The 25,789-nt window shown below is 38.4% G+C and overlaps 1 protein-coding gene across 5 annotated transcripts in view; it reads right to left on the bottom strand.

Moving 5' to 3' along the window:
• The window catches only part of ST7 (suppression of tumorigenicity 7), a 151,866-nt gene that overhangs the window by 6,577 nt on the left and 119,500 nt on the right, over positions 1–25,789 (bottom strand). For 4 of the 5 annotated variants that reach the window (XM_054077373.1, XM_054077391.1, XM_054077381.1 and 1 more), the window contains exons 10-14: positions 18,959–19,031; positions 17,322–17,424; positions 7,994–8,144; positions 3,371–3,463; positions 209–348 (exon numbers count right to left, since the gene is read on the bottom strand). In XM_054077373.1, the coding sequence (XP_053933348.1) occupies positions 209–348; positions 3,371–3,463; positions 7,994–8,144; positions 17,322–17,424; positions 18,959–19,031 (560 nt within the window). Of the gene's footprint in view, positions 1–208; positions 349–3,370; positions 3,464–7,993; positions 8,145–17,321; positions 17,425–18,958; positions 19,032–25,789 lie in introns of those variants that run through there. The other variant, XR_008451826.1, reaches the window with a different exon arrangement.

Here is a 25,789-nt window from a genome sequence, read left to right as displayed (position 1 = left end):
TATAAATTAGAGAAGACATATAGTAGTGTGTGTTACTGATTAGCTCCCTTAACAGTTGTTCAATTGTCCCCCGGCTGAGACGTCTCTTATACTGTTTTACTTATACTGCTGAATATGCAGATATTTAACACCCAGTAATATCTAGCTCAGCTCTTCCTGCATCTGTATCTTTATTCACTAGAAGAGAGCAGCAGTAGAGAATACTCACAGCTTTTGCAAAGACCCCCATAAGCTCTGGGAACTGATGTGTCAGGAGGGCTAGCATGGCTGTGAAAGAACATAATCCGGCAGTGAAGAGGATGAAGAAGGGAAGCTCCTTCTTAGGGTAAACTGAAACTTCATGAAATGCTGTAGAAAAAAAAAGATGGGAAGGGAGGTGCATTATCCATAAAAAAATCCCAAACACCAACCAAAACCAAATTAACATTCTTATCTGGATCAAACAGTCAGAGACACTCAAAGATGCTTTTGAAGAAGGAAACAAATAGAACATCTGTAACATCTAAGGCCAGCATTGTTGTTGTGTTGATCATCTCACTGCCAAATAATTCTCATCTAAAGATCATATTTCTGGTTTATTCTAGTACTATGTACATGGTACTTTTGCCTTCCTTCTGTCAGCACTAACTACAATGCAGCTGTGCAACAACTAATGCCAGAGAACCAACCTACAAATAAAATATCTGGGTTTTTTATGCAGGTCACTGACAGCCACATGGCTGCATGTCAGCTAATGTTGATACAGAGAGCACAGAAATATGCACCTGGGAGCAGCGGTGAGACTGGCCTTGCAGAAGCATGATTACACACCAGTAAAACTACAGCCTTTGTAACAGTAAAGGGTTTACGCTGCAGCACCAAGAAAGTTATCTTAAAAATAGGACATATAAACATATGCTTTAAATTCAGAACTTTAGAATTCTCTGTATAACAATAAAGCAACTTTCCATGTGTTAAACGCTGAAATTTAAATTAATAGTGAATTTTGAAGGTTTTTGTTAGTATTAAAAAAAAAGAATACAGATATTTTCTCAACTCTGGTATGAAAAAATGCTCACTGGACTTTGGAGAAAGCAGCACTGAGAAGACTAAAAGGATCAACGAAGGAAGAAGATAATGAGTATTTTAGTGGCAGAACATATCCCTTAAACTTTTACGGTGGCTCAGATTCAAGGTGAAAATTTGGCTGCATTGGAAAAAGTCTGCTTCACTCATTCAATCCATATAGTCATGATTAATGTAAACTTCAAAACATTTTGTTTCTCATACAGGACCGACCTCAAGGCTTCCCATATATTCAAATCTTGTGACTATTTATATACACAAAACATTATTCTTCCATTTTGTCTACTTCCTTTGCTTCAGTGACCACCTCTTATTTCATCATACTTGCAGGCAACATAAAAACAGAGTAGTCCAGCAACATGACAGGACAATATCCTTGACTGTTTTTATCTAGAGTGGAGTGGTTTCCAAAACCAACAGCAAGAATTTGTAAAAGTTGAAGTTAAAATACTATGAACCAAAAATATGTCTTATTTTTGGGTCTGCTAATTAATTCAGTTTAAAAAGGAAACCGCAAATAATTTGCCACTTCTATTTGATTTAAGTTTAAATTTAAGATTGGGAAATACCAGATTACGGACTTTATAAGCCTAAGATTTCTTCTGCTCAGTTTTTTTGCACTTTTTTTTTTTTTTGCACAGGCTCAAACTTGTTCTGGTCTGTTATCCAGTCATGGCAAAAGTTTTGTGATTGATATTTTGAATTCAGATAGCCTATTAGATCTCAGTGTTGTGATACAATTCCAGCTGACTCTCCTTTAAAGAACACACACAATTAAAAATACCTGTGTGGACAGGTATGCAAAACTCCTCTAGCTGACCTGTGTCTGTCACAGTATGTTAAAACCCTTCCATACTCAAACCCAAGAGATTTTGCAGTGAAAAGAGTTTCCCATAACTGTCCAGAGCAGAACACGACTGTCTGCATATGCTGTTAAAGAGTCCCTCGCTTCTAATCTTTGACAAGAACGATTAGCTCTGCATCTAAAAAGAGAATGCTGAGCTATTCTGCGTGACTTAGTCATTCCTAAATCTCCTGACACTCCACCCTCCACAGCTCAGCATCCCTCTGAGTAAAGCAAGCAGAATACTCTAAGAGGTGTTGTTATAATTAGGGTGATTATAATAGGGTGGGGAGATACTGTCAGTTGCCAAGGATTTCTGTGTAATATCAGCGAGAATGTACTGTGAAGGAGAGACTCCCAATAAGTGGATTTTCGCTGTATTATTCTCACCTAATGTTTACTTACATAGGCTTATAAAAAGTGGCAACACCTTTTTCAGCCCAAACCAGAGATGTTCTGAATGGAAGACTACAAAGAGTGCAAATGCCCTCTAAACCAGCCTTCACAGCAGAATCAGGTCACATTTTACTTATTTCCAGAGAACATTCTCTTCATTCCTTCTTCGGGATAGAGAAGGAGAAAGAAGAATCTCCTTCCGTGTATCAACTTGTATTTGCCTCCTCTGCCCTGACCTGCAAACCCTTCTGCACTTCCTTGTGTTCCATTTGTATTCACACAAGGTCTCAATAACTTCAGTGCGAAAACATGGGAACTAATCATAACTTTGAAAGATTGGCTGCTTCGGCTCTTCCTCTGCATTCCTGTGCTTCACTGCATGCACTGCAAGGAGTCCCATCAGCCTGGACTACAATGCTTCCCATGGGCTCTATCTGTCTTTACATCTGCATCTTGTAGAGCACTGGGAACACTGTCGGCACTTTGCTAACACATAACATAAACATATATAATAAATGACTGAGGTAATTTCACATCAATTTCTTCGCAACAGCATACACATCATTACATGAAGAAAACAATTAACGCTGCTTTTCAGAAAACGTCAGCATGACCTGGCAGAATAACAGCTGCGTTAATGATCCCGCCATCCTCAAGCAGGTTGGATCTTGCCTTGGAATTTAAGTAGCTAGTGTGTCTACAAAAGACTAAGAAAGCTGTGCCACTGTGCTTCTGGTTTGATGGGATGTTACCTTATATGAAAGATCAAACATATTTTCCAGTGTCTTGGCAAGAGACAATAGCAAGATCAAACTGATTTAGATCTCTTCAGTAATCTCCTTCCCTGTCCCTACACTGTCAACAACGATAAAGACAGTTAATCGTTATGAACTATTGCTAGGAGCTGCCTCTTAAATCATCAAGAGAGCTCCAGAGATTCACTGTCAACTTGATTATTCTAATCCCATGCATTCAATTTAAAAGGCATCATCAATGGAGAGCAGTTTTGCAAGACCCAGGTAAACGATTTTTTTATGTCAAGAATAACAGAAAAGTTGAACATACATGGTAGTAGTTCTCTATCTGCAGTTTCTGTACAAATAGGGTAAGGGTAGAAAAGATGTCCTTTTTCCAGTGGATAGGGGATCATTCTGAAAGCTGAAAAGAAACCAACACCATACACATATTACTGTGAGTGTGGCAGTCACTGAGCATACTTAATTATATCTACAATCTTGAAAAACAAACATAGACGAAACATAACATTTATATCTAGTTGGAAGCAACATATAAATTGTTTAATGAAAATACTAAAATATAAATTCACACCTTGCTTTTAATCCTGCAAACACATGTTTATTCTTGTGAGAAGGTTAATGAGCTTCAAGTGAGCCCACATTATAGGTACATACCTAGAAGTTTATATGATCAGAGCCCATTGTAAGCTTACAATTCCATAGCTAAATTTACATTTTGTCTTAGGTTTTTAGGCTGCAGACTTTTAAAATTTCAGGGGAAAGAAGTGTATCTGATATAACAAGTACAGCCTAAGAAAAAGACCAGCCAACCTTGTGAATTCAGGCCAATGCTCACAATTCCTGTGTGTAAAGCATTAATAAAAGTTTTGAATGAAAAAAAGCACACTACTTTTTTCCCCATCACACTCAAGCAAACCAGGTAACACTGATGACTCAAGTCCAGAGAATCAGTTTTCCAGCACAGTCATGTTTTCATTTTATACTTGGCAATCAAAGATTAATACTGAATTATTAAAACCAGGTTCCTTACATGCATTCTTTATAAATGTAGCAGATCAAGTCAGGTTTCCAAAATAAATCTTCAGGTCATGGCTTAAATAATACTTAATCTTATGCATTTTTAAAATTAAAAATAATAACAGAGAGGGAGGGAAATGGATTACTAAATCTGGACGGTGATGATGTAATAGGCCATCTGAATGTGGTTTATGGAAACATCAGAATACTTGACTGAATTATAGTTTTGCAATCGAGGCATCCTTTTCCATTATCCTATATATTATCCTCATTGTTAAAATGTCATCAACATGTTATTCTCACTAGTTCTATGAACATCAGTCACTGAAGCAATATTTTCCTCAACAGATGGCCTAGAAGCACTATATATTTTAGATGTTAGGGACATGTGATTACACTCCATTATCTCTTGCTCACAAGGCAACTGAGGAGTTAGTTTAAAATACACAATACCACAACATCTTCAGTTCTGTACATGGCATTTAAAGTAACGTTAGCTGTATTTTTTTGTGTGTATATGAGTGTATTTGTTTCCGATTACTATGCTTTAAACAATAGTAAAGAAGGTAGAAATCCTCTAAGATTGCAAACCAACCTGGGCTGTAACACTCTTCCAATATCAAATCTCCCTCTCCATAGCACCCCAAAAAGCCAAGTACAAATACAATAATCCAAGGTTTGTATGAACATCACAAGCAACAAACAACTCGAGTGTCTGTCTAAAAACATATATGGAGGAATGTTCAATGTTCATTGCTTCAGAATCACTGACACAAGTTTTTCCTCCAATCTGGCTTAATATTTAAACAGACAATCAAAATTCTTCTGCCTTACCCTAAATCACAGCAGTATTAAGATTCTAATCAAAAGAAAAAGGGATGGTAAAGTTACAAAACAAGTGAAAAAGTGATTTAACTGACTCCAACCAGTCATATGGAATATTTACATCAAAACAGTTTACTTAGCAATATTATCAGCCATGGAAGGAAGTGCTCTGGTTCATCTGTATCAGTTTGTGCATACGTAGATACTTCTCTGCCTTACTCTCACAGTATTATCTAATGCTATTTTACATTAATCAGTTAGGGTAGCAGAGAGGCAGTATGCCATCAACCCTTTGTTCATCATAAGAGCTACCACAGTATTTACATATATATACCGTAGTATATACTAGGTTTTTCTTCTTCATGCAAACTCTAGGAAACACGACACAAGTTTAGAAACTGATAGCAACAAACAAGCACCTCAGATCCTTTTGAAATGTGGTTACCTACAGACCTTCTGTACAGAGCGCCTGGACCAAACCCAGAGCAATGCTTCTCGTGTTGTCACTTGGGCTTTTTTAGCTATACTACGAATGAAACTGTATTTTGATTGAACGAGGACAGAGCAGGAAGCAACCAACATTCCAGTTTGAAGATGATCATTATTTTTACAAAATTTTACTTTTCTCAACCGTTGAATGCAATTTGGGAAAAATGCTCTGTAAGAATTTTGGAGGTTTAAAACATCACAGCAGCATTTCTGCATAAATTTTGTTAGAAGCAGTCTTAATTAGGAGTGACCTTACTCTCAGAAGCATTCAAAATGTACTCCCCAAGTGACCGACTTAACGTACTTAATTCTGCCCGATTCCCACACAGTTAGAACTGAATAGTGTACACATGTGGGCATTAAATTGCTACATACAAGCTACTGAAGTTAGACTTGTGGTTATTTAAGCACACTGATAGAACATCACACTTTGAAGACATGGCAAGTACATAAATACCTAGAAAGAAAGAGAGGGCAACTGACCATTTGCTGTATGTAGACTATTGATTAGAAGTACTATTTAATTAAATTTAATTTCTCTGTCATGTTTATATTTGGTTTCACTTATAATTGCACAGATATGCCAAGGACACCTTTTTACATTAAGAACATAAGAGTGACACAAACCATTCACTACATCAGTAAAGAATATTACCCAGATTAAGATATGGCCCAAAAGGTATGATTATTGGTGTAGATACTAGTGAAACCATTAAAACCCACATGAGTCTTTCTGTGTAAGCAAAATCTGCAAAAATCTTGAGGACTGGTGCACTGTTCATCTCTCTTCAAAATCAGTGAGCAAAAATAACTATGGATTTTTCTTTAGATGTTATGCAACAATAACAACTTACATCTTTACCCGCTACTATACAAGTATTAGCTAATAAAGCACATATTCAGATTGCTGTGGAGGTAATAAGGAGAGGAATCAGTTAAGGCAGTTGGATGGGAATGCCCTACACTGTGTTCAGGCACAGATGACTAGATTCTTTATTTGGTAGGAGGACTGCAGCGCAGCCAATCTCCTGTGTCAAAAGCTGGTCCTTGTAAATAGCCCCTTAGGGACTCCCCAGCCTGAGAAAGCAAAAGAAGATTTGTTCATGATTCCCTGCCAAATACTGCTCCATAATGACGGGCTAATGAGCCTTGGGCTAAAGGACTTCTGCAAGCATCTGGAAGAGAAGAGACATGACATAAAAGCAAACCACTGAACATAAACCACTGGTAAGAAAGCCATAACAGAGAAAATAATACACTGGGAGAAATGACAGGAAAAGAGCAAGCAGGTAGGACAGAGAACAATGCAGGAGAGCAACCCCCAGGTGACAACTGTATGGATTACAGAGCAAGGTGTTCTGTACACCTAGAAATAACGCCACTGCTTTCTCAGGGAGCCTACATTGTAAATTAGGCAAGTTGAGACCATTCCATACATGAATAAGACCGTAATTCACTTTCACAATGGAGGTAGTAAGTGCATTTCTGTAGGAATTATCACGGTGACTGTATCTTTTATAACAAACCCAAATGAGAACAGCAAATGGATTAAGGAAAAAATAATGGTATGCTAACATATGGAGGGGCTAAAAGAGAACAGAAGAAAGCAAAGCAGAAAAGGGGAACTAGATTATAGAAAAAAAAATACATTAAAAAAGCTCACAGAGGCTCATTCTAAATGGCACTTTTTAATTCCCTTGAACCAGAAAAGAGCATATCTCAAAGACAGGGTAAGTTAGATTAGAAGGTTACTTTACAATTCCAGACTCCTACCCAAAACAGAGTCATTTTCAAAGTCAGGTCTGGTTGCTCGAGGCCATGTCCAGTTCAGCTGTGAGCTATCTCTGGGGATGGAGATCCTACAATCTACCAACAACCTGTTCCGGTGCATCACCACGCTAATTCTGAAAATATTTTCCTTACACCTTAGTGAAATTTCTCTTGCTGCAGGTTGTGTCTATTGCCTCTTGTCTTTCTACTGTGCCCTTCTGACAAGACTCTGTCTTCCATATTATCTTTGCACTAGGTAGACGAAGAGAGCGACTGGATCCCCCCTTCACCTACAAGAAGTCTTCCAAGTTGAATAAAAGCAGCTCCCTCAGTGTCTCTTCCTACATCACATGTTCCAGTCCCCTACATATACTAGTGGTCCTCCACTAGACTCTGGTTTGTCAATTAAATATTAATGACTAGTATAAAAAAAAAACAGTATTTTTTGTTGGTGATGGATTTTTTTTCCTGTTTATAAAGCACTTTCCTAATTTCTCAATATCAAAACATTCAAATAATGACAAACAAGCCTCTATGAATCTGAAATGAGGAAGGTAAAATATTAATTCCCTCATCCATAAGTAAGGAAATATGTCACAAAGAAGATGGGTACTTCTCACAGAAAACAAAATACAAGACTTCAGAACCCCTTTTCCTCATTAAATGAAGTTTGCATTTTCAGTTTTAACTTTAAATATTCCAGTGCTGGTGAGACTATAACTAACCTCCATAATTCCCACACACCATACTTCACACCAAGCTATTATTTTGTCAGGATATTCAATAAAAATATTTTATTAGCTCCTTTGTAAGAAACAGAATTACTTACTGCCTTCCCATGTACAGTGTAAGAGATTCAATGCCCCCTCTACTCTTTTCCAGTGTTGAAGATGAAAGAAAGCGTAAGCTATTGCTTCACTGTCCCCTCTCTTCAGAATATGTTCAGGGGGCAGAATTAAGCTTTTCATTTCTAGCAGATACTGCAATAAAAAAGCAGAGCACAATTATTTCAGAGGTAATAAAAACCACAAAAAGCTGCCTGCAATTCTATAATGCACGCTGAAAGGTCTATTTCCCTAAAGTACTTTCCCTCATAAGTGTTTCATCAAAACTGTAACACCACCAACTGCACTTGAAGATAATTACTGAATTATTCCCAAAGACCGAGATAGGCTGACAGATGGTTAACATTCTGTAGTAGGGGTACTACAGAGAAAATGAGATGTCTTTCTTATCAAAGGAGACAGAAAAAAGGCTCAAAGCAGAAAAGATAATCTAATTATAGGTCCTTTTTAATTAAAAGTGTTTATTATAAATGCATACAGTCTTTCTATGAGGATTTCTATAAGGCTGCTTTACTGCATTGCCATCAACTGGTTGCCAGGTCTAGGAGTATTCCAGGCTGGCAGCCCCTAAGTGGCAACCAACACGTTACAAAGTCAAAAAAAGTTACAAAATGTAACAAATACACTATTTCCAGGTAAAACAAGTACTGGATATTCCAGCTTGCTACTTCACATACTGAAAATGTTATGAAAATAAAAAACACCACTGACTAAGGACACAAGCAATTCTCGCTGTTACTGGATCCTCCGTAACAGACGTGGATGACACATGCCAGAGGGTCCATGCCACAAGAGAAGACCTGTAGATTATTCAAGCAGGTGTTTTCTCCTCCCTCCCCAGCCCATGAACTAGACCACTACTTGTTCAGCAGACATTATTTCATCGCTCTTCTTACTACATTCCAGTTAGTGGAGAGGAAAGGTATAGTTGAAGGGCAAGACAGATCCCTTGTTGGCATGCTTTACAGGGAATGGAATGGCAGACAGAAATCACAGGCTACCAAATCAACTCCTGATTGTCAGATCTTCTCCAAGAAGTGTAACATTTCTCAGATATGCACTGACTGCTCCTCAAAAGCATAAAGAAACGGTCACTCTCTTCCAGGATGCCCAAGAGCAAATGTTCTCCCCACCAGACTATTTAACACAAGAGGTGGCAGGTGAGTCAGGCAGTAGACCGTCAGGCACCAATACAAGGTTCAGAAAGGAAAGTTATGGTTATTTGTTGGCAGAGAGTGAACATGCAGCCCCTTGACTCCACTGAGGCCTCTGTCCCTACAGACCGGTCTCTGCTTTACTCCAGAAGAAGGAGGACTTAGAGACTGACAGCAACCCAGTGCAGCACCCAAGAGAAGACAACCTAACACCAGAGGTGAAACAGAGGCATGGGTGGTGTTAACCTTCCACAGGTCTTCTTAAACCCTGACTTCTGTGAACGAGAGCGTGCAGGTTGCTGCTGAACACTCACTATGTGAGAAAAGAGGGCAAAAGAAATAAATAAGAATTGAAAATCAGCCTTGGGGAAGGGAAGGGGAAAGAACAGGGGGAAACGGGGACAAAATACACTGATGTCACGGACAGCAACCTAGAGCTAGTTACCCCTTTGCCTGAAGGAGCCTGAAAGGAGCTAGCAAACAGGTAAGGGATTTGAAGAGATCGAGATCAAAGGAGAGAACTGTCAACCCTGGGAAACAGATAAATACTTCAAAGAGGAAAGAGAAATCACATGTGTTTCTGATGCAGGTAAACAGTATTAAAGGAGGAGAAACTGAATTAGCAGTAGGAGTAATCTGTGCGATACTTGGATTTTCACTGAAGCCTTTCAGAAAAAAAATTGAGAAAGCTGCAGAGCAGATGGATTAATGGAGGAAGCTGCAATTTAGAGGGCAGGACAGGGGATTAAGAGTGGCAGAGAGAACAGAATAAACTGCTGGAAGGCAGCTGCCAGGCTTACAGAGATACAGCAAACCTGCTTATTCACTACCACCCTTCTAAAAACACACATTACACCTGTTTAGCAGAACAGAATAAAGCTGCAAGAGTTGCAGGTTTCTATGTTTCGTTAATTTAGATTGTAACTCATTTCCATTTTTTTTTGTTTTCAAAAGTTGTCAATATTTAAATATTTCAATCAAAGGTAAAATAAAATCAACCCCAAAGCCATGTCACTAATTGTGGAAAAAGAATAACCAGAAAGGAATGTCCTATTTTGAGGAGCATGGAGATGAAAATACGTTATTTGGATTCTTATGTATTACTTGTTATCAATGATTAAAAATAAATTGAGTTGAAATACCAGATGTAAGGATATAGCTTGACATTTAGAAATCATTCTTAGTCCTCAATCAGTTGTGTTGACTTTTCAGTCTGCATTTTTCTCAGTTTCAGGAAGAAAAACTATTTTTAAAAGTCCCTCAGGTCAAAAATGTGAAACATTCCTCCCTCATTACTCCCATCACAGCTACTTTCTCAAACAAAACGTCCATAATCTGTTTTGGTGATATTCAAGGAGACCCACACATAAAGTTGATGGATGGCTCAGGTCTCATTTGGGCCTCATAACAATTTCTGGTTTATGCTAAAAGGTCAGCCACACCTTTTGGGCATACAGGGTGTCAATGAATTTATTCTGGATGCATTTCCATCAGAAATGCTAATTGTATAGAGCCGCAGAAAGACCTCATCTGGAATACTCCCTAGAGTTCTCATCAGGCACTTTTGGAAACATAAACATCAGATACTACAAGAACAGAATAGAACTAATCAAAGAAATGGCAAGTCTGCTTTGGGAGAGGGCACTTGAAGGCCTCCATCTGTTTATCCTCTCTTAAATAGGTGTAACAGGTACCAAAAAAGTACCTAGATGGGCCTTGATTATTACAGAAGGAGAGATATGACTGTCCATGTCCTGATGTCCTCGAATATCAAACCCATTTGTGCATTGCTGTACTTCCAAGGAGAGTGTAAGAGCCCAGTGGGCACTCAGGTTCCAGGAGGTTTTGCTGACAGGGCTCAGGGTCTGCCAGGAGACTGCACAGCCAAGGGCAGCCCTCTTTTATGGTAACTGCAGGCTACTGGCACTCAGATACTTGACAGGAAGAACTGAGCCCCAGCAATCTGCTGCATTTCTAGCAGATTATCTATGAAATCAACACAGTCCCCTTGAAAGATCTTGGATAGGATAAGCAGATAAATTCCAGGTAAAAAAAAAAATCTTCAATAACTGCCCAATAAGCTGCAGCCCCCATAGTGCCCATACAACGTGTGGATCACAGTCCAGATGGTATTCTGCACGAAACACGTACCTCCAGCTCTTAGTAAAAAAAATCGGCTGAAGACTTCTGATTGTAGTTTCCAAGAGGCTGCTATTGCGCTTAATCAAACACACTACACTAGACAGGTACCATTTTATCTTCAGCCACCAAAGACTTCAGGGTGGGAATCTGATTATTTATATCTCAACACTGCCAAAGGCCTCCGACCAGAGCACAGCCCTTGTTGTTACAGGACTAATACGAACACACGATCCTATCATGCCACTAAAATTCATACCAGTACGAACTCCAGCTTGCTATACAACAAAATAAACTACATAACATCTTGACAGACTCCCTGTTAACTGTAACTCGTGATACACTAGCATTCTCTCAGATTCAACCACAATCTTTAGTATTTAAGTAATAAAAATTTACTACCTTTTCAACAGTTTGAATGTGCAGGGAAGATGGGAGGCTCTGAATCCAGTTGGGGTTTCACTTCAGAGTGACAGTCAGATAACAGGCTAAATAAGACACTTAGCAAAGAACTAGCCATCATGAAGGAAACGGAGGTGGCAAGCCCAGTACATCTCCAACTGCGCTTGTTGATCAATGACAAATAAAAGTTTAACTAGAACAGGAAACAGCATGTTGCCACCGTCTGGGGTTATCATTTTCCTTTAAAAAATGAATCAGCTCAGAAAAGAGAGTCTAGGGTATTTCAGCCAGAATGACCTGGTTTTAATCGAGTAATGAGTGAATACCGAAGTTGTGCAATCATTTGTCATCAACACATGGCTCAATCAGCCCTTCTCCACCGCACTGGTTTGGCTTGGATTTTTTTCGTTGTCTTTTTTGGTTTTCTGGTCTCTCTGTTCTCTCACCCCAAACTTTTTCCTGTCAAACCACAGTATTTTAGGAGTTACAACAAGGGTAACAGTATTTTTCACGTGATTACACAAAGCGCTTCTAGGCCAGTTACATGACATTATGATAGATACCGCTCAGCTATAGCCATTCTGCACACACATGGGAATCTACCTTCTAACAAGCATTTGGAGGATGGCGATGGACCTTGTACACATGAAGTACAACATGGTGGAACCTGTACTTCTTTTATTTGAATTGACTGTATATACATTATTTATTTCACATTGCTAACAGCACTCTGGCTACCAATACTCCTCTGCTGTGAGTGCTTTTCACATTCCACATTAATGAGCTACTTCAGTGCCCTTTTATAAAATAAATCAACCTATCTCAGGCAGGTCTCCTTTTCCTCAATTGTGCAATTTGCCTCTGAAATTACAGCTGAGGCTGTAAATGGGCAACAGTCAGTCCTGCACCTGTGACAGCATCCCTCCAGGCCAGAATATAAGAATATAACATTGATTGAACAGGAACTCTCCTCCTCCCAGTAGGATGAACAGCACAGCTTAAAACAGTTCCCAAATACTGGTTTCTACATGCCCAGAGAAGCCACTTTTATGTCACCTTACAAGTTCTCATTGCATCGATAGTAATTAAGAAGTTTCACCTTTCTGCTGGAGATACAAAAACAAATCACTCTCTCACCGAATAGTTAAAAACTCTCTTAAACATGTCTGGAATAGTTTCTCTGTACTATCATAGGGTGTGCGGAACAGATTCATTTCCCAGCTGGTATATGAATTTGTTTGCATTATTTGTTTCTATTAGCAACTACCACTTACTAGAAACCCCATAAAGCATACAGACAAATGCAGTTCTTATTAAGGAAAAAAAAAAAAGACAGGAGAAGGGATGAAATGCAGAACAGATAAATCTTTAAAAGTGTTTAAGTCAATGGTTTGTTACGTCCTTTCAAGAAACTGCTTACAGACAAAATTGGCATTTTTTAAAGTAATATCAATATTGAAGTTGTCCAATTCAAATGCAGTAAACTTCAGCAGGTACTCAGCTCAGCTTCTGGCTTACATAGCAAGCCTATAACAACTGTGCACGCAGCACACTATTGACTCACTTTTAACAATTAGATATATGGACTATCATCTGTTCTCTCTTCCCTTTCGCTTTACTGAATAGTTTGTGTCTCATAAATCAAGAGAAAAAGCAGGGAGGGTGCTGTTCAGGAGGAGTCTGCATTTTAATGCAGGGAGGGAGCCTTGCAAATCAGTTCAGAAAGGGTGTTCCACAACTGAGGAATGTCCCAGAAACAGCTGTAGTAGTTTATCAGTATTAGCTTGGGATAGATGTGTTAAATGTAAGTGGGGAAGCTCCAAACACAACATATAAATAATAGTGAGGAAATCGTGTATGTCTTACACGCATATACTTTATTTCCCATCCAGTCTACTTATGCACTCTCCATGACAGAGATACTACTCTCTTTTCCATAGTTACAGTGATACCCCAACTTCTTCAGTGCCAAGAAAAACCTTTCTGTTTAACTCTTAAATTTTTTAACAGTGTCAGCACACTTCCAAAACTCCACAGTGCATGGCACTACGCTAAAACCAAAGGATATTCATTCATAGACTCTCGTGGCTGAGAAAAATTCAGACAAATCTTCACAAACAAGTGATATAACAGTGAAATTCACAGCTCTTTGCTTTGTTCTCTTTCCTGCTGCGTTGCTGACTGCAACCTGCTACTGGTTATGTTTTTCTTCTTCTAAAAAGAACCCTGAAAACACTGCCTGGCAAAATGTTTTCTTTTTAGATAGGTAATCTCTGCCAAAGTATAAAGCTGTAATTTGCTGTAACAGAGTTGTTTCAGTAACATAAACGAGACAAACTGAGGTTAGGCATAATATCTTTTAACAGATATTTTTCTGGTACAGCTTAAAAAAAATAATCCGCTTACAAGCAAAGAAACCTCTTTACAGATGAGATGTCTTCACTGGTTTCTATGTGGAAGGTAGGTGTTTTTGCAGGTTTTCTCACTTCCATGTAAAGATGGAAATCTAGGACTTTTAAACTCCTTCTTAAGTGGTTCCTGCATGTTTAGATGACATTCAAAAGAAAGCATAAGAATATATCTGACCTCTGCAACATCACTATGGAACGCTGGACCGCAATCTGGCCATAATCTCCTAGCGAAAAATCAGACCCAGTCTTCCTTTCTTGCTAAATCCAGCTCAGCAGCATCTCTCAGCATGTTCAGAGTGTGTTCCCTGCATTCCTTTGTCTCAGAATCTCATTAGCAAAAATATGCTGTTTCCAGTTAAATGTCTTGAAAATGCATATCCAGTAATAATCTTTTAACATTATAATTCTAAATGTTAATGATACGCACCAAAAATGGTAAGATCTCCTTTCAAACCAGAAACATATCAAATAATTTTTTTTCTCTTTAATAGTGCATTTCCCTGTTTTCAAAGCTTCTGCTGGGAATTTAATGCCTTCAGTAATTTGTCACTTTTGTAATTTATTTCTTCTTCAGTCTGAACTGGAGACTCATTAGTGCTTAAATCCTAAAGAAGCTTTGAAGATACATTAGTTTTGTGGCACTGTTAGATTTCTTGTGATGCTGCACGCTAAAATTTATCTCCACTTCATTTAGAACAAATTGGATATTACTTCAATCATAACTGAGTCAAAATTGAGGTGTAATATCCATACTGTGCATAAAATTATAACCAAATACGTATTTTTGCAACCTTAATATCCTTTAGCTAAGAACAGAAAGAATAAGTGTGAAATCAGCAGTGCTGCATACTAAGCTGTATTAGGCTGCACTCTTTTAATGTTAAAATATAAACTAGAAAAACTCTAGAGTCTGCTCCTGTTACTACTTTTTTATTCTGATAATTTATGTGTTTCACAAAGGCTTTCAATTTCAAAATTACAGACTTGGAAAAATTGAGTGAATCAATTATCAATGTGAACTGACTGAAAAGCTCAGGAACTTAAGTGAAGAAGAGCACTGGAATTTCTTTAAAACAAAAGTACTGAAAATAACACACCCAACTTTATTTCACACATGGCGATCCTTGTCAGAAAGGAGATTCAATCTTGAACAGCCACCTAAACAGAGGGTGGCTAGTGAGAAAGAGGTTACATGCAATGAATCAAAGTACTGATCTACTAGAAAAGCAGGATCTTGGAGGTCTGAAGTGCAGTGGGCTATGGAGCAACTGCCACAGCTTACAGTAAGGTAGGTTTTGCAAAGGAATTTAAACCAAAAAAAGAACATCTCTTAAGCATAAACAGAAAAAGAACGAGCAAAAACGTAGTAAATGAATATTTATCTTCAGCTTTGTGGCAGTGTGGAGCATAGAGACAACAGCAGGATGGACATTAGGAGCAGGTACAGAAGTGGAGGCCACTGCAGCCAATGATCTCTGCCCCTGAACAGTGAACGAACCAGTGCAAGAAACAGCCAGACTAGCATAACTGACTTAAAGCAAAAAGATCCCCACTCAGAATCAAGTGATCCAGTGATGAGAGAAATGAATGCAACGTCATTCATTTAAAGAGGAGGGAAACAATATGTGTTAATATGGAATCATTAAGGTGTAAACTGTTAAAAAAGATTTTGATAGAAAGTGTTATCAAAAGCATGGAGGTAAGTGAGGAAAATGGAACAGGCTCCCAAGGATTGCTCATGACAGGCTAAACTGGTATCTTTGCTTGGCAAAGGACAGAATACTCTAACCAGGCTTCCGTAAAAGATTCAGAAAGGTTTACCCAGAACAAGACTGGAAAAGAGTTGAACAGGCAACCAGGCAGAAGAGAAATATCAATGGTTGTGTTGGTGCAAGAATCACTGGGATGGAAGAAAGTAAACAGAGTTCCACAGAAGCAGACCTGGAACCAAACTTCATTTAATATTTTCATTTTATAGCTTGGCACAAAAATAGAAGATCAGCTAATAATACAAAGGGACTCATCTCACCTAAATCTTGTTGTCTAAAAATCAGGCTTTTACTGGAAAATAGTTGCTCCTTTCATAGTCAATGTAGAAACAGGCACCTCGGAGGTAAAGTCTGTCTAGAGATGTCTAAGATAGTTCCTTCTTTCCACTGCCTGTAGAGGAAGTCTAGATGATTTTATTAAACAAACAGCCTAACTTTCAGACAGCTTAACCATGCTATTTAGTGGTTGGCAAAACAGATACACCTTATAGAGAAAATATTTCATCCTTGCAAAGCATTCTTGAGAATTAACTTTCTGCAATCCATGTGCACAGATGTGACAGGTTTGAGGCTTATCTTCACCAAACCTGGTGTTCTGCTATACCTAATGAATAAGATCCCCACATTAAAACACACCAGTCTTCTGCTCTCCAGCAGAGGCTGATTACTTACAAGGGGTAATACTGGTCCAAAGGTTTGTGGGGTGAGGTTCCAAGGCAGATTCAAAGGGCCAAAAAGCATCTGCCTCTAGTTTGCTTTTACAATGACCTTACCGACTGCAATACTGAGTATCAGGTGATGAAACAATAAAATGCATTAGCCTTTAGTAGCCCCTGGGCAAGATTCTTACTGCTGAGATACATATCTAGAGAGGGGATTAGGGAATTAGAAGATAAATCCCTTTTCTTACTTTGTAGTCCTCAGCAATTCTTCATCTGAGCTTTGCATTTTCAGAACTTAATGACAGGGTGCTGCATAAGGAATTACTAATGCAGCTTATATGAAGTACACGATGAACTCCAAACATAGGCTCCTTTGTATAGCATGCCAAAAACATTCTTACACGTAATCACCAAAACAAATAGAACATCCTCTTTTGAACTAGATCTTCAATGGCTATTTTGTAAATAATAATCTGTCTTTATGCATGGTTCTGTCCTGCAAGCGTAACATTTGGTGGTGTCTAGTACTGCATTCCACCATGTAATTGTTGCTCACATAGAAGACTTCCTTCAGCTAAAATTTCAAGTTGCATGGTCTGGAGTAGAAGACACTGAATGTGAAATATCAAATGAAAAAAATGTGCATACTCTCAGCTTCTTCCCCTTGCCATTGTTTGCTCCTCTTTCCACAATATCATTCATTAACCTAGCACAGAAATCAGGAGTTAAGTCCTCAGCAGTGTTAAAGCTATAACAATGCTCTCTCCATACTCACTTTTGGCACATGTGGATTGAATTCTACTGCTCTGTGAATAGCTTCTACTGCGTTCATCTCTGCAGTGCTTAGCCCTCGCCTTGAGGCAGCCTCTGGAGAAAATCTACAAAAGCAAAGAAACAAACACATGAGGTCAGAAATGCTAGTAAGAGAAAAAAGCTAGAAAAGGAATCTAGAACATGGGCCCATGTAACCAAACTGAGTCAATCTCCTATGCTCTCCAAACTTCCATAGTAAGTGGAAACTCTGAGCAGTCTATTACACCAAGGCCAATGAAAATCCCAGCAGAAGTGGAAAGCATGTTTACATCTAATCATGGCAGAAAGTCAGTTCATACAGTCCTTTCTCTGTCACTAATCTAAATTTGTTCTAGGCACCTTGCTACGGGGCATAGTCAAGACTGAAGCTGCAGAAAAAAGAAAAGGAAAAAAAAATGTGCCAAATTATTGTTGGAGAGTTTCTATTAAAAACAGTTTTGGGGAGGTTTTGGGGACGTTCCCAACCCAATGCCCCTGGGTCAGGTTGGGATGGAAGCACGATGCAGCAGCAGTAGTGGGTGGTCTACTGGCCGCAGCACCATTGAGGGTAGCATGCCCAAACTGTGGGCAAATCATCTGCCCAGTGAATGAAAAACCAGACCATGCAATCTCTTTCTCACCTCACACCCCACGGCTAACTCCAGAGCTGTACTTGGCAGGCAGACACCACAGGGAAAGCTGTGACAACCTTAGCCCTGCCCTCCCAAGCTGGAGTCGCTGTGTAGGGAGGAAAGATGTTGCAGTAGGTACTGGCGATCTACAGGATAAAAAGAATGAAAGAAAATTACTTAGATCTTGATGTGTACATACACTTTAAAAGCAAAAACTGTCAGGATGTCAGCCAAGAAAATGGCTTTCCACTCTACTTGCTTTCCAACTTTAGGGAGGCATTCGACCCTCAGGTGCACAGACACAACTCTGCCTGGGATTTGTGTGAAGGCATCTGAGAGCAGAATCGGGATTTTTGAGCTCCATCTCACAAGGAGCTGAGCACCCCCTTTCAGAACAGGCCAGTGGTCTCAGATCCACAGGCATCAAGTAGATATGCTCAGCACCTTGGAAGGTTGAGATCCGAGAGAAAACCATAACAGGAATGAGCAAATATTTGTGTCTCTAAAAATGAGTGTCATCTACCTCTCAGAATCCCTGACATAGTAATGCTAAATCCACCTGCCGCTATTTAAGTAGATGAGCAGTTTTCTGACAGCACTTGTAAAATAACATTACTACAAATGCATCCACACTTATTTATTACCTTTTTGTGGTCAGGTTTATACAAAGTTGAAGAAGTTCAGCCACACATCACCTTTTACTTGCATCTTCATTATACTATCTAGAAAGCCAAAGCTCACCCAGACAGTATACACAAAACTGAAACAAGAACTGTATTTATGCCATTTATCTTCTTTTCTTCTGTAATATTTGAAGTGCAATGTTTGATCACTGCAAGTTTTTTCTTACATATAAAGTCATTTTACGAATTTACTGCAGGAGTGAATTCTCCTGCTAACCCAGCAGATTGTTAGGGTGTGGGCTCAACTAAGAGAAATCTTGAGTTAAATCGGCAATTTTGCTGGACAGTGGTTCTTATGCACTTACTTGTCAGAGACAGCTCTGGCTTTGAGCAATGCAGCTGTGTAACATATTGTTGCTGATTTTGGTAAGCTTATATCTGTTGAAAAGAAAGAAAAAAGTAAACATCTGAAAATGTAGAAGTCTCTAGAAAGAAAAGTGCTTGATACTTCGGTGTATGCATGGCATATGCAAAATTATTACATGAATTCAGAACATTTTCTAATCTTGGGGCTTGTACTCCCATGTCACGTGGATTTTTAAATTTCCACCCAATATACAGACTTTAAAACCTGTGTCAATGACCACTGGAACTGTGATTTAAGCAGCAACAGGGTTCAGTAGGGAACTAATTCAAAGACTGACATGATAGAGACATATTGAAAGAAATCATTACTTCATATATAAATGTATAGGTAATCCAGAACACATTAATTTTTCCACAGTTCACAAATATCTAAGTAATAGCTGATGGCTATCTTATTCACTCTTCTTGTTTTCACTCAGAAACAGTTGTCTAATATAAACGTATGGCAGCTATACAAGTTAAGATAGCTATTAAAATAACAATGCATTTGATTTGAAATCAAACAACAATTAGATTTATTTCAGATAAAGATCAACAGTAAAAGAAGATGTTTTGCCTCTTAAGCAAATCTTAGACCAAAATATTCACCAGGCAGTCTATGTTTCAGAGACACAGGAGCCATAAACCTGGCTTAACACATTAGTTTGACTTAATTTAGACCTGTTCTCTACCTGCAGATTGGCACAAAGCATCCAAAGGGCAGAGAGAAATGCTACTTAACAGACTTGACCTACAGATTAGTTCCCACTGTTACAGAGAAGAACTGACTTCCACACTAGTAACGTACCCAGTAGACAAATATTATATAGTGACCAGAATATTCCAGCATAAAAAAGTTAAAGCTTACGGCCAAACTATAGAAAAAAACCTAGAACAATCCCCACTAAAGGCTGACACATCTACACACTGTAATATTTTAGTTTCTCATAGTAAATAGCAAATAAACACAAGGCACTGGAGTAGGCCCACTATAAAAGTCAAGAGCAGGTATTGTGACTACTGTTCTAAGAAACTATCTGTTCCTCAGTTTGTCAGTAAAGTTGTGGTTTACTGGATCCCTGTGCATTGCAAGACAGGGCTCCAAAAAGGAATTACAGAGGACAAACAAGTCATATATCAGCAGTCACCATCCTTCATTTATTAACAACCAGCAACCAAGCATAACGTTGTTCTGTTAGACAGGAAACATTGCCAGAATGACTGAGGCAGTTTGGAAATACTACCTGTTAAACCCTCTTTATTGTCTTTCTGTGCACTTGCACTTCAAGTATGACACGTAAAGATCTTGTTGGAGGCTCTCCTATAATATATTCCAATGCTAATTTCACTGGAGTATGTAATTGTAGTGACTACAGTAATTAAAATCAACAGCATGCAAAGCAGCCTGGGTGATAGATACGTTAATTACTCCACTAATAGAAGGTAGCTACAGACACAAGACATGAGCACATCTTCAATGACAGGAGGAGAAAATATTTATAAGTACCTTCAATAAGCCTGCTTATACCCAGTTTTCCTTAACATTAGGAGTTAAAAGTTATTTCCAGTAAATAGAAATGACCTTTTTCAGAACATACTGGTCTCTGTCTTTCAGTATAAACCTCATTCATAAATGGAATGAAAGGTAGAGGAACAGAAAAGATAAAATAAAACCCAAAAAACCAAACAAAGTGATGTCATTTATAAGGTTTTCAATTGGTTAATAGAACACTTCATTCTCCCTTACCTGTAAGTGTTTCTCTGGGCCATCAAGCCAGCACTACCTCATGGAAAATGTTTTCCCCGGATCAGTTCAAACCTAGTAGGTTTTAGGATCTGCCCCCTAAAAATTCTGCATGAGTGACACAGAAGTTTACCTAGAAGTCCCTGGAAATACATTTTCTCAGGCAAAAGACAAACTCCATATATAAAAAAGAACTAAGAAAGGAGTGTTTGCCTGGACTACTTTGAATAAAGCAAGAAGAGCACACTTAACTTTTATATCTGTTTGAAGGAGCTGAAAGCTAAGAGGAATCAAGAGGTCTAGCGTATGTAACTGATGCAGCAGAGTAAAAACAGTTGTTATGTCAATGAAAGTTGCTAGCTCGCTTTCATTAAAGAAAGCAGATATACCACCAAAAGCCAGAATGGCAGCAAGAAAATGACAATTCAGCCATTAATACAAAATCTACAAAGTTAAACAATGAGATCACTCACGCACACCAAAAAAAAACCCTAATCACATACATAAAGGCTAGTTTCTGCATCAGATCATTCACACTTGAATGGACACTGTTTGGGAGAAGTTGGATGGACCAAGTTGTGAAGATGATTACAATTCTTGGCTAAGAGATTAAGATATCATACAGTAGGAAATATGCTTGATATGTGATCAAACATAATAAAACAAAACACAGTATGGCAAAATAATATCTCCTAGTAGGCAGTAAATTCTCCTGAGTTGGAAACATCTGTGCATACAGATTGCAGGATGCTCTGCTATGGACCACTAGCATCTGTAATGGAGGAAAATGTGGTGCGATAAGGTAAGGCTCAGGTACACCATCTGAGTCATTTCTGCAGAAGAAATGGGATTTGTCAAGGAATGTTGTGTGTCAGATCTCATCACTCATGGTCAAAACCCAACAAAATTAAACAGAAACACTGGATTTTCTTTCTAACAATACAAACAAAATAAAGTCTGAGAGAAGATACAACTGTTTCCTAGGCATACCTACAAGGAATATAATGAAAGAAGAAGAGCTGCTTAGGTAAAGGATAATGTTGGCACATGAATAAACAGTTCAAAATTATATTTAGGCTGGAGATTAGAAGGTTTCCAAGAATTGAAGTTTTGAGCCAGAGTTCCAAGTAGGGCAAACAAAACAGCTAATTCTAGGACGAAGCTTGCTCAGCTCATGGAAGGGATAATATGATGTACTGAATGCAACAGTGGGGGACTGACTTACCCAGGAGGCCTCTTCCAGTACTATGCTCCTAATGAGCGAGCAGCAATTATTTGAGGATAATACCTACAATCCCTTGGGAATGAAATAAATACATCCAAATGCTCACGTTTATGTTGCTGTGGAGATAGCCCTTAGTAGGTTCATGCCCACTTTTCTCCAGAAGTGTTTCAATTTTATTTGTTCCATATTAGACCATAAGTATTTGGTTCTGCTATATTCTGGTCTGATCACTAAAATACTTTAAAATCCTCATATAATTTAGGCTTCATCTCCAAAATTGGACTCTCTTAGTTGAGAAAAATGCATAAACCAATGTCTGGTTACAACATGAATTTAGCAATGAATGAAGTCTAAACTAGCCCTAGGAGAGATGTCCTCTGTCAGAAGCCAGTGTGAAGTTTTTCATAAATGACTGTGTCCAGCTCCATGAGACATCCGGCAAAATTTCTTCACATATACTATTTCCCACTCTCCTGTCATTACTTGTGGAGCTCCCATAACGTGCTGAAAGATGTGACTGCTGTCCTGTTGTCAAAACCATCAGGGCATTTTTCGCTAGTAAGAACTGATGTGTCAATCTGAACAAGGGTGCCCTTCCTCCTTACGGCTTGTATCTTTAAACAGAATACAAAATAATCTAAGACTTAATTTATAAGCATTTTCATTCAATTAGAATGATATGATACCAGAAAGAGTTGAAAGAGAATTCTTACAGGTCATCTGCTTCGTAAGTGGTTGCTTGTGAGAGTTAACTAATGGACAGACACTTGCAACCATAACATCACTACTTCTCCGATTAGTGATAACCAGAATATGCCATATAGCATCTAAATAGGTCACGGGATCTATTGCTTTTATAAAATAGCAAATAAACCAAGAAATTATGAATCTGGATATGAAATGGTGCAACATCCCCTATCTTAGTCATCAGAAGGTCCTAAATGCAAAGAGACAGGCATGCTGCAATTGTTCTAGTCATCAATAAACACAAAATCTAAGTCACTAATCAGAAATTATTCTTTATTTTGACCCCAAGGTGTATGTTATTCCCAAGTCAACAATACATATGGGTTTAGTTTCAGGCAGTTGAATAGTCTTATCAACACTAACAGGATTCAAATATTTTCTGAAATAAGGTGGAGATCTTGGGTCATAATTTGCACCAGTCAAGATGCTGCCAGTCAAATTGCTAGTTCTTCTCCATACAGCGCTGGAGAGAAACCACATTAAACTGCTGGAATCATTAACATATTTCCAAATGCAACTGAAAGTAGATCAACAAACTGGGAGAAGTTATGTGAAGAGGTAAAACAAAAAAAAAAAAAGGTGGAATGCAGGACATGCATTGTGCAATGGCTTGGAGGTGAATCCCATCTCTCATCTCCTTTCCTTCAGCCTGTCTGTAGATTCTAGCAACAGGCCAACACTGCCCTGTCAGCACAGAACTCTTCTGTTTCTCTGCACCTGCAGGCTAGATTGGCAGCTCTTGCACAGGTGGCAAGAAAATTTGCTTATTGGAAAGACTGCAAGTGCTCTAGCAAAGAAATATGTGCAGGCTGGATGAGTGATGACATAAGAAAGATGCAGTCATCTATAAAAACACAAAAATTAAGGAAGAAAGTGAATTAAGCTGATACAAATGGTTGACGGCAAGAGTAATGAAATAGAGTTCAATACAGGAAAGCATGAACTAAATCTCTGGGGAAAAACACTTTATCAAAAAGATCGAATATCTAGTATTATCTCTCATGAGAATAGTCATTGCATTTTTCCACAAAATGTGGTAGAAAACATGCTGGAGGAAGCAAAACTATGAACACAATGATCTAATGCTTATTTTGTGCTTGCAAAACAAAGTAGTTCTGATTTGCTGGCCTTTTGACATTCTTCCTCAGTGGTAGGAAACACCCCAATCAAACACAAACACATAGCCACTGTGTATGCTAAGGCCTGGATTTTGGTCCCCTGATAGGATGGGAAAAACATTTCAGTACAAACTAAAAGGGTTGGGTTTGTGCCATCACTGCAACTAAAACTTAAACTGTTCAGTTATGGAAGGATTTTGAGGGTCGCTGCTGATTGTAAACACTTCCTACGCAACTCCTGCTGAGATGAAAATCTCAGTGACTAGGCAGGTGTCAACCCCTTTAATCTGACCAAGTTCAATCCTAAATTCAAATAGAGGGTAAAGAATAACTTCTCCTATAGGAGATTAGAAAGATCAAGATTAGTAGAAATAGTTTAGACTTCTTGTGCTTTGCACAATCACAAGAAACAAAACACCCACAGAATCATATGGCAAAAAAAGAGACCACATGGTATGAATAGACATAGAACTGAAGCAGAGACCTAGCTGAAGTGACAAGTGATTTTGATATTAAGAAAACTACTACTTAAAAGCAGAAGCTGAAACAGATGTAATGGGGAAAAATGACAAATCAGTCTCTTGATACTGCTGTTACACAAATTGGAAGTCTTACCTGATTTTCATCTCTTAGAAAAGGTAGTCTTGGCTTTGGTATGACCTTAACTAGAGGGAACTTTCCCTTAATGTCTCTCTTTCAAAAAACCAAAATGATTATAAAATAATGTGCATAAGGTAATGATTGTTTCAATATTGCACCTTGCTACACTTTTAACTCAGAAGAAAACCCTTTCTTGCACTTAGAACACTTATCCTATTAGCCTCACTAACACCTAGTTAGCTCCACCAGGTAGAACATCATCTCAAAAATACCAAACATGATTGTGGCATGTAACGAAACTGATAGTAGAGCTGTGACCTCAAATATATACATATACACAAAAAAAAAGGAGATCACAGTTAATATAGCTGAACACTCCACGCAACTGGTTCATCAGTCTGCCACCCTCTCCAAAAGGAATGCCTTCAAGTTCAATGTAAGTAGAATTTACCCATTTTTTAAGTCTCTAAGGACAAGAAGAAATTGAACAGAGTGGGACCGGAGAAAGGAGAATAGCCCTGCTACATTTTAGAGAACTAATTTCTCTACATTAACTGTTTAGATTTCTCTGAATTGAAAGTATTCCAGACAGAGAAGAGTCTGTTTTCAAAGTGTTTCTTCTGAGGCCTGCATTTTGATTTGACACCAATTTAAAGCAGGATTCTTCAAAGTAAGCCATTATCAACAAAAAAGATTCCTAGCCTAGAAAAGAATGAGACCTTTCGTACTTAGAACCCACTTTATTTCTATGTATCCTTTGGCCTTAATCATCTCCTCGAGAGAACTCCGAATTTGGGACTCTGTCTACGTGGTCTTTCTCCTTCGCAAGGGGGTGACTGAAGCAGGAATCTATACAAGGTGTTCCTCCTCCAAAACAGAAGGCTTACAGTCTCAATGGGAAACAGTCATTTTAAAAATAAAGACAGCAAGGACAGGTTTAGGGAGGAACCACTGCATCACTATGACTAAATACATAGGTATCCATTGTTTTTAAATCTCACTTTCAATTGCCAGAAAGGTCTGAGTTTTCACACAGTGCCCAAGTTACCAGCTAACAACAATCAGAGCAATTGGCTGCCCAGGGAAGTTAATAAATCATTTGCTTTAAGCATCACGAGTAGATCTGCTCCACTGGAAAACAATCTGTTTATAAAGCAAGGAAAGAGAAGTGGAGAAACTTTATCTAGTATGAATACCAGAAGCTTATTCCATCAAGAACAGTCTCTTTAGCAGGCATAACTATTTTTTCTGGAAATAACATGGAAGTGTTAAATCAGAGCCAAAAATCCTTTCACAATTCAGCAGTATTTAGGTCATCTGCACTCTATTGACAGACACTGAACTCTGAAACCATAAC

The sequence above is a fragment of the Cuculus canorus genome, chromosome 1, assembly GCF_017976375.1.
Source record: "Cuculus canorus isolate bCucCan1 chromosome 1, bCucCan1.pri, whole genome shotgun sequence".
Lineage (NCBI taxonomy): Eukaryota > Metazoa > Chordata > Aves > Cuculiformes > Cuculidae > Cuculus > Cuculus canorus.
The sequence above is the reverse complement of the archived record's forward strand: the minus strand, read 5'-3'. Positions and strand labels throughout refer to the sequence as shown.